This window comes from Oppia nitens, unplaced genomic scaffold (assembly GCF_028296485.1).
Source record: "Oppia nitens isolate AA-2021 unplaced genomic scaffold, nextdenovo-longstitch-racon4-pilon3 scaffold12_pilon_pilon_pilon, whole genome shotgun sequence".
Classification (NCBI taxonomy): domain Eukaryota; kingdom Metazoa; phylum Arthropoda; class Arachnida; order Sarcoptiformes; family Oppiidae; genus Oppia; species Oppia nitens.
The window spans coordinates 2,692,985-2,713,582 of record NW_026533191.1 but is presented as its reverse complement, the minus strand read 5'-3'; the positions used below and the strand labels follow the sequence as shown (position 1 = coordinate 2,713,582).

General features: G+C 24.1%; 5 protein-coding genes across 5 annotated transcripts; 3 read left to right on the top strand and 2 right to left on the bottom strand.

The window, feature by feature from the left end:
* Window positions 1–377: 377 nt before the first annotated feature.
* LOC128955565 (uncharacterized) lies at window positions 378–1,181 on the bottom strand. The gene is made up of 2 exons (XM_054301240.1): window positions 806–1,181; window positions 378–677 (listed from the first exon to the last, which is right to left on the bottom strand). The coding sequence occupies exons 1-2, from the start codon at window positions 1,034–1,036 to the stop codon at window positions 585–587; spliced, it is 324 nt and encodes a 107-aa protein (XP_054157215.1). The 5' UTR covers window positions 1,037–1,181; the 3' UTR covers window positions 378–584.
* Window positions 1,182–6,300: 5,119 nt separating this feature from the next.
* Window positions 6,301–8,931, bottom strand: LOC128954969 (uncharacterized). The gene is made up of 6 exons (XM_054300594.1): window positions 8,763–8,931; window positions 8,140–8,259; window positions 7,026–7,758; window positions 6,570–6,638; window positions 6,342–6,456; window positions 6,301–6,306 (listed from the first exon to the last, which is right to left on the bottom strand). The coding sequence occupies exons 1-6, from the start codon at window positions 8,929–8,931 to the stop codon at window positions 6,301–6,303; spliced, it is 1,212 nt and encodes a 403-aa protein (XP_054156569.1).
* Window positions 8,932–9,814: 883 nt separating this feature from the next.
* Window positions 9,815–11,337, top strand: LOC128954960 (NDP-glycosyltransferase YjiC-like). The gene is made up of 3 exons (XM_054300583.1): window positions 9,815–10,337; window positions 10,417–10,828; window positions 10,917–11,337. The coding sequence occupies exons 1-3, from the start codon at window positions 9,827–9,829 to the stop codon at window positions 11,335–11,337; spliced, it is 1,344 nt and encodes a 447-aa protein (XP_054156558.1). The 5' UTR covers window positions 9,815–9,826.
* A 1,637-nt stretch (window positions 11,338–12,974) lies between these two features.
* On the top strand, window positions 12,975–15,538 carry LOC128954950 (demethyllactenocin mycarosyltransferase-like). The gene is made up of 3 exons (XM_054300571.1): window positions 12,975–13,500; window positions 14,619–15,030; window positions 15,118–15,538. Exons 1-3 carry the CDS (start codon window positions 12,990–12,992, stop codon window positions 15,536–15,538), a joined length of 1,344 nt encoding a protein of 447 aa, XP_054156546.1. The 5' UTR covers window positions 12,975–12,989.
* A 2,375-nt stretch (window positions 15,539–17,913) lies between these two features.
* On the top strand, window positions 17,914–19,584 carry LOC128955245 (uncharacterized). The gene is made up of 3 exons (XM_054300898.1): window positions 17,914–17,967; window positions 18,128–19,043; window positions 19,181–19,584. The coding sequence occupies exons 1-3, from the start codon at window positions 17,955–17,957 to the stop codon at window positions 19,539–19,541; spliced, it is 1,290 nt and encodes a 429-aa protein (XP_054156873.1). The 5' UTR covers window positions 17,914–17,954; the 3' UTR covers window positions 19,542–19,584.
* The last annotated feature ends 1,014 nt before the right edge of the window (window positions 19,585–20,598 follow it).

Here is a 20,598-nt window from a genome sequence, read left to right as displayed (position 1 = left end):
TTTTTTATAATTTGGATTTTTTTTTAATATATAAGTGTATATTTTATCAATATATATATATTAAAAAGTCATATTATTTTTTGTTGTCGTTTTAGATATTGTTGTTTTTTCAGTTGTTTTTTTCTTAATTAATATTTTGATAACTGTTTTATTGTAAAAAATATGAATTATCAGTATTTTTTATAAAATAATTAATTACCAAATGGTTTTAATTAATCTATTAATTTGTACTCAATATTTAAAAAAATAAATACTTTATTAATTGATTTTTTTTTAAAATTATTGTAAATAATTTTTGTGATATATTGTATAGTTATTATAGTTTTCATATTATAAATGTGTTTTAATTTTATTATTTACAGTAAATAAAATTGTAAATAAAATAAATTATTTATTTTTCATTTAATTATAACTTTTATTTATACATTTTGAAAAAATATATTTTTAAAATAATAATTACATTAACAAAATAAACAAACAGATAAATTTTATTTTAAATAAATTTAGTGCAATATTTATTTTTAGTTAAAAAATTTTTATTTAATTATTTTTTTTTTGAGGGGACAGTTATGTTTGGATTTTTTTTAGTGATCCTTATGACACTCATTGGCGCCAATATTATAATAGTCTTTAATTTTCGAGTCAATAGCCAATCTAACTGTGCACGAGTAGAATACCTATGGGTACATATGTGTGGTATAGGTATAGTAGCACCCACCCAAAAAAAACATACATGAGCAACCAAAAAATAAAATAAAAAATATTTAGCATGCTTATTTTTTTAAAACTAAAAAAAACTACTTACGTTTTTCTGGTTAAGCACATGTAGATAGGCAGTGAACAGTCCTTTTTCGCCCATAACATCAATAACCGACTTATAGGTCATGACCTGGTCGTGGGTTTTTTGTTCAATATTTACCGCTTCCATCATACGTTTGATCAATGCCTGTCCCCATTCGGTTTGGTCATCAATAATTAGGACATCCTGGGCCATGGAGCACCCGACTACCAACATAATCAATACTAATTTGAACATGGTAGATTTGTTGGTGTTGTTGTTGTTGTTGGGAAAGTTATATTTAGTAAAAAGCACCGGTATGTTGTATTTTTGTTTTTATTGAGACAAACTGAGAAATCTATTAGCAATGGTCTAGTATTTATATAGACGATTATTTTATATGTTTTATTTAATTTATTTAATGATATTATGTTTTATATTAAATAAATATTTCAAAAATAAAAATGTTTTTTAATAATTAATAGTAGATAAAAAAAATTGATAAAAAAATTTCTATCGAAATTCCCGGGAAATTAATAAGTTAATGATTTATTTTTATTTTGACAAAATAGAAATTAAAGTAATTAAAAGTTTTTTTTTTATTATTTTTGTTTATTTTTTATATAATCAAGTTATTAATATATTATTTTTTAATTAATACAATTTATTAATACAATTTAATTTTATATATAAATATATTGTTTATAAAATAATTAAATTAAATATATTTTTAGTTTAAAAATTAATATGCTAGATTAATAATAATAATAATAAGTGGGAATATTACTAAAAAACATGGAAAATATTTAATAGTAATTGGATTCCCTATTGAGCTTTAATGACAACATAACTAATGTATTTAATATATATATATATCAATAAATGATAAGTTAAATACATTTATCTATATATATAAAAAAATATTGATTGATTGACATTGAAATTTATAGTTTAATCCAATATGATATGAGAGAAAATAAATATATATATATAAATAAAATAAATGTCAAGTGATGTCAATTTAGTTTAGAAATAGTAATATATATATATATATATATATTATTATATTATATTTTATTATATTTTATTATATATATATATATATATTAGTGTCAATGTATATGTTTGTAATGAGATAATATTGTTTGACAATTCAATATCCGTGTATATAACTACAAGTTTAAAAAATTAAATTTAATAAAAATAATAAAGTTATTAAAGATAAACTAAGCTAGTTCATTGGAAAAATTTGTTTGACTTTTATCTATATATATTTTATTAATTATATATATATATTAATATATATTATTAATTTATATTAATTGAATTAATATTAATCTGACATATGTATAGATAATAATTATTATTTTTTATTTATCAAAAATAGTGCCAATTTTTAACAATTAAACAGAAAACAATTTACTATTAATAATTTTATTTTTAGTAATAAATTATTTAGTATTTATTTTATTATAAGTTAAAATTTATAGTATATATATATATATATATATATATATATATATATATATATATATATATATATATATATATACAGTATTTATCATATATTATACATATAATCTATTAATACATTGTTTTTATAAAAAAAAATTTTAGCAATAAAAATATTATTTAATCATATTATTAACTTAAATACTAGAATTAAATTACTATTGTATTTATTAAATTATTAAATAAAAAAAAATATTTTAGTTTTAATAAAAAATTATTGTTTTTTCATCCGGGTTTATTAGCTAATAGATAAAAGTTAATACCTAATTAAATTTAACTAAAAAATAAAATAATTTTAAATATTTATTTGATTTTTATAAAAAATAGTTCTATAAATATTGTATTAAAAATAACAATTAATAAATTAACAATAAATAATAAATAATAATATATTAATTCAATTTTTTTTTAATTTATAATTATAACAAAATTATTATTATTTACATAATTATAATAATAATATTACGTACAAAAATAATTATATCCTAGAAAAATATTAGTCAAATTTAAATAAATATTTATTAGTTTTTTATTTTAAAATATTTAATTTACAGTTTTTATTAATTAAATAATATATATTTAAAAAAAATAAAACAACAACAAAATAAAAAAAACTTAAATACAAAATAAATATATTTTGATTAAATTAATTACTTAATTAACATAACAAACTAAAATTTAAAAAAATATTTGTTTATTTAAGAAAAAAAAATCATTATTTTAAATAAAAATAAATAAAATATTTACAAAAATAATAATAAAAATAAAAATAATATCACCATGATGCTTCATCAGTATGTCCATTATCTGGTGACTGTGCTAGCTCAATTATTTCGGCCTCTTGTATATCGCCTTTATTAGAATCACCATGGTCCATTTTTGCCGGTTCGGCCATCTCCACGTGCTGGACATCCTGGTGCTCATCATGATCATCATCAGCTTTTACCCAGGTACATAATTTTTTCTTTTTCGGTTTAGGTTTAGGTAACTTTATTATGGGCACCGGTACGAAAACAAACTCTTTTTTCTTGAACAATGACTTAAACTTTTCAATTAGATGCTCACTGGCCTCCAGGTGCCCGATTAGATGTTCATAATATATTAGTATAATAATAACAATTAGTACAGTATAGGATAAGCTGTTCATATTATTTATTTATTTATTTATCTATTTTTCAAACAACAACAAAAATAAACTGTTTAATCAATATATTAGTTGTAAAATATCAGATATCAGTAGTGATATTAATAATAATAGGAAATCAAAAAAAATAAATTTTCTTGAATTGATTTATTAATTAATGAATATTTAATTTTTCAAATAATTTTTCAAATAAATTTTTCTGGTTAAATATAAAATTAATTGATTTAATGATTTTAATTAGAGTCTATAATATATATATATATATATCTAGTTTATGGCCAATTAATGTTTATTGAAATTAATACTTTCAATTTATTACAAAAAATTATTATTATTATAATTATATTAAATTATTCAAAAAAAATTATTGTGTTATTATTAAGGTGACAATTTAATTCAATATAACTTAACTAATAAAAATATTAGTAACATTTAAAAGATATTGTTATAATAATAATAATAATTATTATTATTATTATTATATATCTATCATACTTTATAATTAATACAACAACAAAAATCCTATGCTCTGAATATATGTTAATTTTGGTTTAATGTTTTTTTTTGTAAAATTGTATAGAAATTTAATATTCAGAAAAATTACTTATATTTTTTTCACAACAACAAAATAATTGAAGCCATAATCTACTAATTTTTTTATTAGTAAAATCTAATTAATATATTATTTAAATTATTATTATTATTATGTGATATTTTTGTTGTCACGCAAACATATCATAACTACTTAATTTTTATTTAGTAATAATTATTAATATTTAATATATATATATATATGTATTATATATATGTATACTGTATATTGTAAACTATCTCAATAATTGATATACGGTTTAAACACTATAATATAAAATATACAGTAAAATTAGTTTATGAATTACTATGAATTACCATTAATGTTAGGATTTAGATGTATTATTAATAATTTTTAATACTTATTATTAGTAAAAAAAATGTATTAGTAATAATAAATTAAAACATTTTTATCACATTTAATAGGAATACTAAATATAAAATACTTGAAAAATATATATTGATATATTTTATATAATATTTAATATATATATATATATAGAGTATATTATTAAATTATTTTTGGACATACATGACTTAACAACTAATTGAATAATCTAAATGATACGACAATAATAATAATAATAATAACAATAATTTGTGATTTGTTATTATTTGTAACAGCAATTATAATGTCATCAAAACAATAATAGTTTTTTTTTGTTAGAAAAAACATAATAATAATACTTTTTAAAATTAATTTTTTTTTAGTAATATTAATATTTTAAATAATGAAAAAAATTTTGTTTCATCAATATTAATAACTCATAGTTTTTTTTAGTTAGTCAGTAATATAACTTATAAAAATATATCAAAAAATGTTATTATTTTAAAAGTCATAAAAATAAAATATGTTAAATTTTAATTGTTTGAGCAATCATAATCGAAAAATGTTTATTAAAACTTTTATTTAAAAAATAAATAAATGTATAATATTTTATTAATATTAGTGAGACATATATAATATGTCGATAAATAAGAAATATTGTAATAAACAACAAAAAATTGTGTCAAAATTTTTTAAACATCGACAACAAAAACTGTTAGCAATACTACCAGTGATAGTGTTGGTGGCGGTGGTTGTGGTGGTGGCCATCCTATTGTTAACACCGTATACAACCAATGTTGTCGATGCCAAGTCCAGCGGCAATAACAATGGCTATGTGTCGATGCGTTTTACACCGTACGACAAGTTTGGCCAATCAGTAGGTATTGGCGGCTACATTGACGGCAGTCCCCGACGGCCACTACAATCGTCGTCGTCGTCGGGATCTTCACGACCAAAGCAGCGTAGGAGACGACGACGACACCGCCGCCGCCGTCGCAAACGGTATCGACCACATCGGCCACCACATAGAAAATATAGTGAAACATATAATAGTGTCGCCGATGATGATGAGGAACCGGATGATGATTACGATACGGGAGGTAGTGGTAGTGGTGGCGGTGATAGTGGCGACGGTCGGTGCGATTGTCAGACAAAGTATGTGGCAATAGAAGTGCCGCCGAAAAATAGTGGCCATAGAGGCGGCGGCGGTGGCGGTAGATATAGAAGTGACGGCAACGGCGACTATGTGGCCGTTCCTGTAGAGTCGGTCAGTCTTAATACAGGTACAGGTGCTGGTGCTGGTGGTGGTGCTGATAGTGGTAATAGTGAGGAACAGGAGTGAAATGGATAACTGTATGGACACAAAAAAAACTGTTTGTTTTTTTTTGTTTATTTGAATTAATATTTTATTAATTATTATTTTTTTTGTTAATCAATATCTGAGTGTATTTTATATTTTAACTTATAAAATTTTATTTTTTTTAAATATGATTAAAAATTAATTAAAATAATTATATTTTATTGTACAAATTTATATATATATATATATATATATATATATATGTATTTAGAATTATATATAGTTTAGAAAAATTAAATTATACTATTATATTAATTATAATTTATACTGTAGATTGTAATAATTTTTGAAATTATTACCAAAATAATAATAATAATAATAAAATTATTAAAATCGAAAATTATTTAGATTTTAAAAAAAAATAATAACAAATATTTTTTTTATAGAATTTTATATTAGATATAACATGTAATTATAATATTTATAAAAAAAATGCTATGTTTTATAAATAAAATAATAATTAGTTTCAATTAATTAATTAATTTTAATTATATATTGTATATGATTATTTAATTTATTTAACAGTCAACAAACTTTTAATATCATTGATATAATTATTATAATTATTATCATCAGTATTAGTATTATCATTGCTTATAATAAAATTGTCCATGTTAAATTTACTAACAATATCATCATTAAGTTTGAATTTGTTAATACTATCAAACATTTCCTGGATATTTGGTCTCTCATTATAGATAACATTCATCGATCGTTCAATTATTTCCATTAGTTTATCCTCTCTATTGATTATTTGGAAAAAATAAGTAAATAAATATATATTAATATATATATTGTTTTTATTATATTTTGTTTGTTAAAATTATTTCTATTAATATATTATTATTATTATTACTTAGATTTTGTATATCGTATACCAATAATATCATTGCCCAATGATTTACCTGGTTTTTCAGGTTCCCATCTATTCATAATAAAAAAATTTTTATTATATTAATAATAATAGTTAAGTTAATAATAATAAGTTAAATAATTACAATTAATTAACCAAATTTTAAAAAAATGTTGCTATAAATATTAACTTTTAAAAATAATCAATATTTCATAAATATAAATAATATAATTAATTAACTAATTTATGGTAATTTTTTAGTCAATAATTACAGTGTAATATATTAGTATGTTGTAGTTATACATACAAAAAAATATATTATTTTTTTTTTTAAATAAATACTTATTATTTAGTTTTAAAATGACAATATTAATTTTTTTATATTGAATATTAAAAATGAACCAGTAAGTTTTAAAAAAAAATTAATATAACAATTATAAAGTTAAAAACATCATATACTCATCAATATAGATATCAAATATGTCCTGGATAACAATGGCTGCACTGTATATGTCGACCGCAAGTGGATTATATTTTCTATACATAGCCGCCTGGCCATGGGTTGGCGGCTCCGGTAGGCTATCGGCTACAATGGCCAGCTCGTGAAACACTTCCTGCGGCTGATACTTGAACGTACCGACACCGCCGCACGTGCCGGTCATCGAGCCCAGGTCGGTCTGTATTTTGGCCAGTCCAAAATCGCCAATCTTAAACTGTAGCCGACCACCAACCCTACTACTACTACCAACATCACTGGTGACACCATCATCATCGACATGTCTAACAAACATTATGTTTTCAGGTTTGATATCCCGATGGGCTATCGGTGCCGGCATTAACTGGTGCAGGTGCTTGATTAGGCCCAATGTCTCAATAGTTAGCAACCATGATAGATGATAGTCTAGTAGATAATAATAGTCAGTAGTACTATTGATTGAATTTGATGATGATTTGAACATGGTCGTTTTGGTATCAATCAGATCCCTTAAGCTACCGTCACACCATTCCATTTGAATGTATAGTAGTTCCGATTCAAACCAATGGCTCAGGTAGTTGACTGTTTCGGGTGATTTTAGTGTCAATAATACGTGCAGTTCCCTGAAATCATTACTATTATAATAATAATTATTATTATTAGTACTACTGGTGCTGGCAATTGATTGTTGTTGTTGTTGATTGTCTAACAGTTCATCTGAAAAAAATACAGTTATTATTATTATTTTTTTTTTAAATATTATAAAAATTGATCATGATTATATTATGATAATAATAAATGTTTCAAAAAAATTGAAATAAAAATTTTTCAAAAAAATTGAAATAAAAATTTTTCAAAAAAAAATTATTTCCATTTTTTCAATTCAATGAAATAATTTTAATATTAGTTTAATGTTTGTTTGTTTGTCTGCATTTAAATACTGTAATAAAAACAGTTAATTATTTTCAATGTGAATAAAATTTTCAAAAAATAATTTTATTGTTTAGAGAATATAGTTGTCAAGTGATTTAAAATATAAAATATTTTATTTTTGTTTTTTTGAGGGATGGGTGGTTGGGTGGGTGTGTGGGCTCTTACCTAATGTAATATGTTTTCCCTGTTCGCTTCGATGATCATATTTTAGTCGACGTTCCTCCGGTACCTCACGGGTAACAGTGTCGGCACAGTTATCATGTTTGGCCAGTACACAGATACCAACTATTGATTTATATTTATACAGTATTTAGAAATTTTAATTTAAAATTTTAATAAAATTAGTAATTAGAAAAAAATACAATTAGTCACAATAAATTTATTTATTATATAATTATTATATTTGAGTGTTTAATTTAAATAATTTAATTAAAAAATACTATAAATTTACATTTAAAAATACAATTAATTAGTTAATTGATTAATTAAATTTATAATTATTTTTTGTCTATATTTTTTGGTTTTTTAAAATTTTTTTTATCTATATTTTAAATATGATTTTTTAAAGAAATTTATTTTTTCTAAATGACCTTTAATTATAATTATATATTTATTTTAATATTTTCAAAACCTCAAACTAAATTAACAAAAAAAAACATTAATTTAAATTTATTTATTTTCTGATGAAAAAATTATTTTTTAATTTTAATAATAGTAATAAATAACTAAATTATTTGATAAGATATACAACAATATATTATACAATAATTATTATTTATTAGACACACCTTTTAATGGTATCCGTTTAATAGCATACTGTTGCTTAATGCCGGCACCGGTAGTTTCGGTAACTTTGAATACTTGACTAAAACCACCATGTCCAATTTGTTGAGCATTACCAGTGTCACCATATAATCTAGCAAATCGGCCAATATCAACTTGATTTAAATCAACCATTTTATTATTAATTAATTAATTAATTATTATTTTTTTTTGATATAAAATAGTACTTAATATAAATGATATTTAAAAAAACTATAGTAATAAATGATAAAATTATTATTATATTATCAGGGCTATTGTAATAGTAATAATTTAATTATTTATTATCAAAAAATATTTTAATTGCATTACATTATTATAAATTTTATTTATTTATTTACAACTATTACTCTCTGTTTTATTTATTGCTACAGTTATTATCAAATCATCAAATTGTTAATATAGTATATATTATATATTAATATATGTATAATAAAAATGAAATAAATTATATAATATTTACGTAATTTATTATATTTAACAAAAAAATAATAAATGTTTTCGTGGTAGGCATTAATTTTATTTTATTATAATTTTTATCATATATTATTTATTTTTTAAATTATATTATTTAAAATTATTTTTCTTTAAAAGATAACTTGAAACAAAAATTTACATTAAAAATTTACAATTAAAATATTATAAATATAAATTTTATATTATTTACAATTTAAAAAAAAATATTTTATTATTATAACAATCTAATAAAAAAAATATAATTTAATATGAATTGAAATTCAAATTATTAGTTTACTACACTAAATTGATGATGATAAGATAAAATAAAAAATAAAAGTAATCAAAAAGTTTTTTTATACACAATATATATATATATATATAATCTTTAAAAAAGAAAAATAATTTTCAGTTATTTTATAATTACTTATAATAACAAACAAAACAATCATAACTTAAATATAAATAAAAATTTGATTTTTTTTTCTTACTTTTAAATTAATTATAAAAAAAACTTAATATCTAATAAATTAATAATAATAATTAAATGTCTACTAAACCGTTACACATATTAATGGTACCGTTGAGCGCCGTCGGCCACATAAACGCCTGTATCGGGTTAGCCCAACCGTTGTTGGCAGCTGGTCATCGGGTATCCATGACGTTGACCGATAGTTGGCGCGGCCAACTAACAAAGTACGGCATCGAGGAAGTCATAATCAAAGCCTTTGGTCAACCGTTGGATAAATCGGCTATGGGTGCTGATGTCCATGGCAGCGGTAAACAATCGGTAAGCGATGGCATCAAACATCTGTTAGAGGACGGCAGTGTTGCCGATCTGACACCGTTGGAAAAGGCCAGTCGATTTGGACCGATAATACGTCTATGGATGGAAAAGGCTGTCCAATTGGACAGTGAGTTGGACAGAGTAATACCGGATCTGAAACCCGATTGTCTGATTCTGGATCAGTTGATGCATATAACGGCTGCAGAGTTGTCAGGTTTGCCGTACGTATTGTCATGGAGTCCGGGGCCACTGATCATAACCAGCGTAAGTGATGAACGTTTGCCTCCCTGTGCTTCAGGTACCTATGTTTATGTGTGTACGGTATGTAAGTATTTATATAATAATAATAATCAGAATTTCTATATATAATCAAAAAGGACTGTCGGCTTATGGCGACCCAAACGAGTGGAAACAATACCGACAGGTCTGGTGTGAAGCCATACACGACGTCTGGCATGAATTTAACTCATATGTTATATCCCGAGGCTGTCGACCTCTGGCCACCAATAATCTGACTAAACCAGACGATTGTCTCAATCTATACGGCTATCCACTTGAGTTAGACTATCAAGACGTACGACCATTGCCCGAAAATTTCTACCGTTTTGATAATCTTATGCGTCGTCAGGAAATCCTAGACAACAACAACCCGGCGATGTTTGACATACCCGAGTCGTTGCGTCTGCAAAAACTGGGAAAACTAGTCTACTTTTCGATGGGTACACTCGGATCGGTAGATGTGGTTAATATGAAACGATTGGTCAATATATTAGCTAAATCGCCAAACAGGTTATCATTAATCGTATTATTATTATTAGGTATTACATACCCCACTCATTAACCCCCACTACCCCTTCCTCCTACATACCACGCATAGGTTTATCGTATCGATGGGACCCAAACACTACGAGTACTCACCACTGCCGGCCGCAAACATGTGGGGTCAGTCATCGGTACCGCAAACACAGGTATTGCCACTGGTCGATCTGGTCATTACTCACGGTGGTTCAAATACGGTTACCGAAACTATGGCCTACGGCAAACCCATGATAGTGTTGCCATTGTTTGGCGACCAATGGGACAATGCTCGCCGGCTGGACGATCTTGGCCTCGGCATACAATTGGATGCCTATCGGTGTACCGAATCGGAGCTATTAGCGGCTGTGGACCGGCTGACAGCTGATACCGAGTTGGCCAAAAAATTGAGCCAAATTGCCGAACGTATTCAATCAGAAAATAGTTTAACAAAATTGCCTGAAATTTTAGTCAATTATGTTAATGGATATCGAAAATTATAATTATAATTATTATTTTCAAATATCTTAATTGCATTAAATTATTATAATTTTAATTAATTTAATTATTTACTACTAGTACTGTATATTACTTTCTATTAATTTATTGCTACAGTGATTATCAAATCATAATATATTAAACATACAGTGATTTTTGTTATCTAAATATTAATATTAATTATATATTAGTAATATTTTAATAAAACTATTAATATCTATTAATAACTACTATTAATTTATAGGCAAACTCCTCCACCCGATTGATTAATACTAAAAAAATTATTTTAAACTTTATATGTAATTATTTATTTATTTTTTGAAAAAAAAATCAATTTTAATTTTGAATTTTTTTTAGTTTTATTTTTTATGATAAATAAAATTTATTTAAAAAAAATAATAACATAATTCTAATAATTATCAATTAGTTTATATTAGTATTGATGATTGATAAAACTAAAATAATTGCTTATTAAACTAAAATAAACTCTCATTAAAACAAAATTTTATTAAAAAAAATAGTTTTCCAGATATAAATTTTTTTTATCATCTTGATACTTTTGATAAAATTAACTGTACCTGATGAAACATTTGTGCCTAACACTGAAAACATAAAATTTTTTATCATTAGGAAAGTTACTCCCAATATATATATATATACTGTATATATAATTTATATATTGAATATATATTGAATATATATATATTAAAATACAATACTTTTTATTCATAAGATATTTAGACTATTAATAAAAATAACTAAATATTTGATTAGTTTGTTGTCAACCGGATCTCTATCTCTTTTACAATTAATATATAAATATATATTTATACTTATTATATAATATACTACAAATTGATGATGATAATGATAAGATAAAACCAACAAAATATTTTAATTGCATTACATTATTATAAAATTTTATTTGTTTAGCTGCCTTAAAAAAGTTTAAAAATTTATTTATTTACAACTATTACTCTCTCTATTTATTTATTGCTACAGTTATTATCAAATCATCAAATTGTTAATATAGTATATTATATATTAATATAAGTATAATAAAAATGAAATAAATTATATAATATTTACTTAATTTATTATATTTAACTAAAAATAATAAAAGTTATGCATTAATTTTATTTTATAATAATTTATATCATATATTATTTATTTTAAAATTATTTTTATTTTAAAGATAACTTGAAACAAAAATTACATTTACATTAAAAATTTACATTAAAATATTATAAATATAAATTTTAGATAATTTACAATTTTTTTATAAAATATTTTATTATTATAATAATCTAATAAAAAATAACAAAAATTATAATTTCATATAAATTGAAATTCAAATTATTAGTTTAGTACACTAAATTGATGATGATAAGATAAATTAAAAATAAAATGCAATCTCAATAAAATTTCAATTTTTTACACAATATATATAAATTAACAAAATATATAATCTTTTAAAAAAAATAATTTTTAGTTATTTTATAATTACTAACAAACAAACAAAAAATAATCGTAACTTAAATATAAATAGTTTTTTTTATTTTTTTTATTTTTCTTAATTATAAAAAAATTATAAAATATCTAATAAATTAATAATAATAATAATAATTAAATGTCTACTAAACCATTACACATACTAATGGTGCCGTTGAGCGCCGTCGGCCACATAAACGCCTGTATCGGGTTAGCCCAACCGTTGTTGGCAGCTGGTCATCGGGTATCCATGACGTTGACTGATAGTTGGCGCGGCAAACTAACAAAGTACGGCATCGAGGAAGTGATAATCAAAGCCTTTGGTCAACCGTTGGACAATTCGGCTGTCGGTGCTGATGTCCATGGCAGTGGTAAACAATCGGTAACCGATGGCATCAAACATCTGTTAGAGGACGGTAGTGTTGCCGATCTGACACCGTTGGAAAAGGCCAGCCGATTTGGACCGAAAGTACGCCGATGGATGGAAAGGACTGTCCAATTGGACATTGAGTTGGACAGAGTAATACCGGAGCTGAAACCAGATTGTCTGATTCTCGATCAGTTGACTCATATAACGGCTGCCGAGCGGTCAGGTTTGCCGTATGTATTATCATGGAGTCCGGGGCCGCTGCTAATAACCAGCGGAAGTGATGAACGATTGCCTCCCTGTGCTTCAGGTATAGTATGTTTGTATGTTTATGTATATATATATATATCAGGGTTAAGTAAGGGGGGGTAGGGGGGGGGGGCCAAAATACCCCCCTAAGATCGAGAAATTGGGATTTTACCCCCCCCAGACTTTTTGACCAAATTGAAAAAATTGTCGCTTAAAAACAAGGAGAAATGACCCCCCCCTAAAATTTCGGCGCCTAAGGCGCCGAAAATTTTAATTTTAGTTGATACTATTTTAGTAAGTGTTTTTATGTTTTTAATATTTATAAAAATGTAATTATTGATTAAAAATAGTTAAAATAACGTTAAAAGTCATCAAAAAATAACATTATTTTAATTAAAATAAACTAAAAAATTAAAAATTACCTATTTGTTGAAGAGTAATCATATTACAATTTAAATATAAGTTTAAGAAGTTAATAAAACAATAAATACTTATGTTTTTATTAATAATTTTTAAATTTTAAATAAAAAATTTAAAAATATTTTCAATTTTGTACTTTATATAATTAAACTTTAACGAAATTTGAGTTAAATAAGTAGTATTCAGTCAGTATTTGTATAAAAATAAAAATATATAACAAACTATAAACATTAAGTATTGTTTAAAAAATTAATTATGGTAAAAGTTAAAAATTATTAAAATACTAAAAATAACTCATAGTGTATCATTAATGCTTTTATCAACTATTTTTAAATCTTAAATAAATTATTTTATTTTTTTGTTAAAATTTAAGTTTTTGTTAATTTTTAAGTTTTTTTTAAGTTTTTTTTATATTTTTGGAAATTTTACCTATTTTCCCGGGAATTTATACGGGAACTTGTGGGAATTTTCTTGATTTTACATGGGAATATTCGGGAACTTAAGGAATTTTTAGGGAATTTTCTCTAGACCCCCCCTTGATTTTGGATTTTTGAAAAAATTGCCGTTTAAAAATGCAATAAAAATCTTACCCTACCCAATACCCCCCCCAAGATTTTTTGAGAATTTTGTAAATTTTACCCCGGTCTTCCCCCCCCTAAAATCCAAAACCTTGCTTAACCCTGATATATATATATATATATGTGTGTGTGTGTCTGTATGGATGGTATGTTAGTATTTATAAATAATATTTATATATAGGACTGTCGGCTTATGGCGATCCAAACGAGTGGAAACAATACCGACAGGTTTTTGGTTCAGCCATTCACGACGTCTGGCAAGAGTTTAACTCATATGTTATCTCTCGAGGCTGTCGACCTCTGGCCACCAATTGTCTGACTAAACCAGACAATTGTCTGAATCTATACGGCTATCCACTAGAGTTAGACTATCAGGACGTACGACCATTGCCTGGAAATTTCTATCGTTTTGATAATCTTATGCGTCGTCAGGAAATCCTTGACAACAACAATCCGGCGGTGTTTGACATACCGGAGCCGTTACGGCGGCAAAAACTGGGAAAACTAGTCTACTTTTCGATGGGTACACTCGGATCGGTAGATGTGGTTAATATGAAACGATTGGTCAATATATTAGCTAAATCGCCGAACAGGTTATTATTAATAGCATTATTATTATTAGGTATTACATACCCCACTCATTAACACCCACTACCCCTCCCCTTACATACCACGCAAAGGTTTATCGTATCGATGGGACCCAAACACTACGAGTACTCACCACTGCCGGCCGCAAACATGTGGGGTCAGTCATCGGTACCGCAAACTCAGGTATTGCCACTGGTCGATCTGGTCATTACTCACGGCGGTTCAAATACGGTTACCGAAACTATGGTCTACGGCAAACCCATGATAGTGTTGCCATTGTTTGGCGACCAATGGGACAATGCTCGCCGGCTGGACGATCTTGGCTTCGGTATTCAATTGGATGCCTATCGGTGTACCGAATCGGAGCTATTAGCGGCAGTGGACCGGCTGACTGCTGATACCGAGTTGGCCAAAAAATTGAGCCAAATTGCCGAACGTATTCAATCCGAAAATAGTTTAACAAAATTGCCGCAAATTTTAGTCGATTATGTCAATGGATATCGAAAATTATAATAATTATATTATATTATATGATAATAATATAATTAAATCAATATTAATAAAATTTAATTTCAATTTTTTCACGATAATTTACAAACTGTAATAAATTAATAAAATAATTATTTGCATTGTTTATAATTTCAATGATTATTAAAATTATAGATTTATAAAATGCCTCAGATTTTATATAATATAATATATAATAAATATTTTTTAATAATTATTTTAAATATTTTTTATTTTACTTAAAAAAATATTTCTTAAAAAAATCTACTAAAATGTCTGTATAACATGTTTTTTAAACATTTATATTATTAAATAAACTAGGTAATAATTTTTTATTAAAATTTTATAATAAAATTTAACAAAATTATTAACCAAACTGAAAATTTGAGATCAAACAGTTATCATTAAATATTTTATAGATATAAAGATTAATATTATATAAAAATTTATATCATATAAGTTGACTATAATTTAAATTTTTATATGAATTCTATACAATAGTATTATAAATTTATTAACTTAATTATAAATATATTATTTTGTCGTGTCAATAACATTACTATTATAAAATAAAATTTAAATTTAAACAATTAAATTATTTTTTGATTTTTCATACTAATAATAATTAACATTATCATTTATATTAGATATATTTTACAATTGTTTAATTTTTTAACAAATATGTATATCAGTTATATTGTTTTATTTATCCTATTATTTATTTTTAAAAATAGGAAATTAAAATTATTATTATTATTATTATTATTATTATTACTAAAACTATTATTTTATACAACAACAAAAATTTTAACAATAATAAAACAAGCACTATAATAATTTGCTAAATTATATTAATAATATTTTAACTATAAAGTAGTATTATTTTAGTGATAAAATTAATAGTCTTAATAAATTATTTATTAATTGATTTTATAATTTATTATTGTTTTGTTTAAAAAAAACTAAGTTTTATTTTTGACTTTTTATTTATTTATATTTATTCTGTACTTATCATTAATATAAAAATAAATTAGGATATTTAAAATTATATAAATAGCAATATAATAGACACTTACACTTATACAGACACACACACACACACACACACACATATATATATATATATATATACATACATACACTCATACACACACACTTGTCTGAGATTTTTTAAGTTTTTCAATAAATAGTTTTTAAACAAGTTTTATGTATTAAAGTAATATATAAACACTGATTTAATGTCAAGAAAAAAAGTGTTTCATTTAAAACAACTGTTTGTTATTTTGGACATTTAAATGATGTAATAAAATAGGGAAATATAACAACAACAACAAACAACTAAATAAAATGTAATAAATTAATTTAAAAAAACGAGATTTATATTATATATATATATATATATATATATATATATATATATATATATACAGTATATATAATATATATGATATTTTTTTAAACATAAAATACATATAATAAATGAAAAAAAACTAGAATAAGAGATTACCGTATTATATATACTGTATTTATATATATATAGATGATATAATAATTATAAAATATATCTTATATAATACATTAGTTTATTATACTATCAGTGAAAACAATTTTATTTTCTAGTTTAAAAAATATAAGATTATATACATTAATATAATAATAGATTTTAAACTACTATATAAATATTAATTATATATATATATATTTATATTTATAATTGATATCTCTAGACATAATATTTATAAATAATAATTATAATATAATATATTATTATAAATAAAATAAACTAATTTTTTTCTTAAATATTATTAATATTTTAGTTTATTTTATTTTATATATCATAAACTTGTTAGAAGTGACCTCCATTTCAGACTAAATAATAATAATAATAATAATAAAATAATGATAAATATATTATAATACTGTAATCAAAGCGAAGGTGAAGTGAAAATACCAGTATTGAAATAATTTAATTAATCAAAAAAAAATATTTATTCAATAATAATAATAATATTTTAATTATAACTTTTTAAAAATATAATTTCAATTTGTATTACTAGAGAAATTATTGATATTTTTTGTTTTGTTTTAAATTTGTTTGTTTTTTTACTATCTAATGTATTATTATGTGTTTAAAATAATTAATAATATATTATTATTATTATTATTATTATTATTTGATTGGTGTTGTTTGAGTTTAAACTTAAATGCGTATAATATTTGAATAATATATAGTATTATATATATATGAAATAATATCAATCAATACATATTATTTAAACTAATAGAGATTTTTATATTTAAAAAAATTAATTATTTTTAATAAAATAATTAATATATTTATTATAATTATGTCACGTGACTAAAAAACAATTTTTTGCCAAAAATTAAAAGTTTTTAATATATTTTTTTCTTGATATAAAAAATGCAAACTATATGTAAGTAAAAATAAAAAATAATAATTAATTAATTTCTATATTAATTAAACTTTTGTGACTATTTTAAGACAGTAATTGATTTAAGAAAACTAAAAATTGATTTCTATTTTGATTTCAAAAAAATATAGTTTAATATTAAATAAATTTACTATATCTACAGGTGCTCGTCAATTATCTACCGGCACCGGTAGCACCGGTAGTTTAATGACAATGTCATCGTTATCATCATTATTATCGTCACCTGTTATCACCACTGGATTTATATTCATAACTATTTTCTATACATTACTATTACCTCAAATACATTGCGCGCCTACTGTACCAACTACTGGCGGTGCCAACAAATGTCCGGACGTACGGCAACAACCGTCGGCCTACAGTCGACAGTGTCGATGCTCGACCAATAGTACAGGCCATACGGTTATCGTATGTAATGGTGACGACATTATCGATATGAACAACTATTTTGTCGGTCTAAGCCAATACCAATCAACAATGCAGACCATCGCTGACGGTAATGATGGCCAACAACACCACGAGCCGGAACCGTACGACCAGTTTGTTTTGAACAATACAGCCGTCACCGAACTTGGCGACCAATTTCTCGGTAACGTTACGTTCAAGAGTATTCATATTAAGGATGCGTTCAGTTTGGGCCGTATAGCGGCCAACGCTTTCGGCCCTAATTGGTTAACAGTCGAGGAGTTGGTCATCGATGGCGAGTCACAATTGGGCGCATCGGGCAGTGATCGCGATCTGGACGAACTTTTCGATGCCCTCAGTTCGCTAGTTGAGGCCAAACGTATATGGCTTAACCGTAATCATCTCCGGCAGATACCGTCGGTAGCTTTCGGCAAATATTCTGGCCAAGACTATCGATTAGTGGATCTTAATTTCAATCGGTTTTCGGTAAACAACGGTCACATTCAGTCCATAGGCAACTATGCCTTCTACTATCTGAATCAATTGAGGCACCTGTATCTGTCTCATCAGCGCCTGGACTATGTACCGGCCAATGCGTTTGACTTTGAACGGCCGTCCAATCAGACACTCTATATCTATATGGGTAACAATAGGTAAGTGAAGGGTAGGGGTATGGGGTGTGTGGGAAATGTATAGTTTAGATATAAAATTATTAAGTTTACGGTAACTATATTTCTAATATAATTATTTAGTTTGTTTTTAATTAATTGTTTGTTTGATTGATTGACAGATTAAATAATACCAGTTTCGAAAGGGGTGTCCTATTGAATGCCAAACGGCCGGTCCATTTGGAGCTATACTGGAACCCACAGCTAACCTATTTGGACGAAACAATATTTGCGCCGTTCCTCCGACAGGATAAGCGCAACCATATACGACTGGGCGATCAGCCGCTAGCTTGCGATTGCAAATCCTATTGGATGGTCAGGGATAAGGACGGGTTCGGCAAACAGATATCCAATGCCAAGTGTAAGGTAGGGCCGAATAAGGTATTCAGTATTGATCTGATACCGTTTGACCAGTGCCGCAATAAAATGTCTGCCCGATTGATGGCATCGAAATCCAGGCGCCGCAAACATTTGAAACATTGATGAAAAATTATTTGTAATAACTCTCTCTCTCTCTCTCTCTCTCTCTCTCTCTCTCTCTCTCTCTCTCTCTCTCTAAAAATATATTTATTAGTTTTATTATTAGTATTATTAGTTTTATAATACACTTATTTAGTTTTGTTTACTCTCTAAGTAAAAGATAAATAAAACAATAATAATAATTAAGTCTTAATTTTCTTTAACGATATCTCTCTCTCTCTCTCTCTCTCTCGAAATTTGTGGTTAAAATTAGTATTATTTAAAAAAAATCAAGTAATAAATATTTTCTATACAAAAAAATTAATTTACAAACTTATTAACATAATAATTTTAATCATAAATATATATACCATAAATTTTAGTTTAGTTATCCTAAACACTTTGTACATATATTATATACATACATATATATTAATGAATAATATGATATATTAATGTTTAATTAATATTTTTTTTATATATAAATAATTACGAATTATTTACTAATAATTATATTACTAATAATAATAATTTATTGTATTTTATACAAAATTAAAAGTTAAATTAAATTATAAACAATTAATTTTTAAAAAAAATATCTACTACATATCTATTTAATTTAATTAATATATTTTATTTAAATATCATAAATTATGATAAAATCTGCTAGATGGCATAATTATATAATAACATAAATAAATAATAAAAATTATAAAAGTAACATGTGCGCAATTATTGTAAATTTTAATTCAAATATAATAATTAATTAAACATCAATTATAATGTTTACTGTATTATAGATATTGATTTACTGAATTTTATTAAATTATTAACTTAAAATAAAATAATTAGAAATTATATTATAATAATTTTTATTTACATTAATAATATTATTAATAAATAAATTAAATTTATTAATATTATTAGTATATTTGTAAATTATTACAAGTTGTAATAATAATAATAATAATAATACTAGAGTATTAATAAATTATTTAAATTAGCTATGTCAATTTAATTTTTTCAATTAATAATCATATTTTTCTAGATAATATTTACCTTGAAAATTTATCCTAGTCAT

Bases quoted from the DNA above. Each gene is read 5' to 3' on its own strand.
- LOC128955245 (XM_054300898.1), top strand. The intron at 19,044-19,180 runs GTAAGTGAAGGG...ATTGATTGACAG, and splicing joins ATCTATATGGGTAACAATAG to ATTAAATAATACCAGTTTCG.
- LOC128955565 (XM_054301240.1), bottom strand. From the start codon at position 1,036: ATGTTCAAATTAGTATTGATTATGTTGGTAGTCGGGTGCTCCATGGCC. The intron at 678-805 runs GTAAGTAGTTTT...ATGTACCCATAG, and splicing joins ATGTGCTTAACCAGAAAAAC to GTATTCTACTCGTGCACAGT.
- LOC128954969 (XM_054300594.1), bottom strand. From the start codon at position 8,931: ATGGTTGATTTAAATCAAGTTGATATTGGCCGATTTGCTAGATTATAT. The intron at 7,759-8,139 runs GTAAGAGCCCAC...TATTTTTTTCAG, and splicing joins GGGAAAACATATTACATTAG to ATGAACTGTTAGACAATCAA. The intron at 6,457-6,569 runs GTAATAATAATA...AATAATCAATAG, and splicing joins ATACGATATACAAAATCTAA to AGAGGATAAACTAATGGAAA.
- LOC128954950 (XM_054300571.1), top strand. From the start codon at position 12,990: ATGGTGCCGTTGAGCGCCGTCGGCCACATAAACGCCTGTATCGGGTTA. The intron at 13,501-14,618 runs GTATAGTATGTT...ATTTATATATAG, and splicing joins ATTGCCTCCCTGTGCTTCAG to GACTGTCGGCTTATGGCGAT. The intron at 15,031-15,117 runs GTTATTATTAAT...TACCACGCAAAG, and splicing joins TTAGCTAAATCGCCGAACAG to GTTTATCGTATCGATGGGAC.
- LOC128954960 (XM_054300583.1), top strand. From the start codon at position 9,827: ATGGTACCGTTGAGCGCCGTCGGCCACATAAACGCCTGTATCGGGTTA. The intron at 10,338-10,416 runs GTACCTATGTTT...ATAATCAAAAAG, and splicing joins TTTGCCTCCCTGTGCTTCAG to GACTGTCGGCTTATGGCGAC. The intron at 10,829-10,916 runs GTTATCATTAAT...TACCACGCATAG, and splicing joins TTAGCTAAATCGCCAAACAG to GTTTATCGTATCGATGGGAC.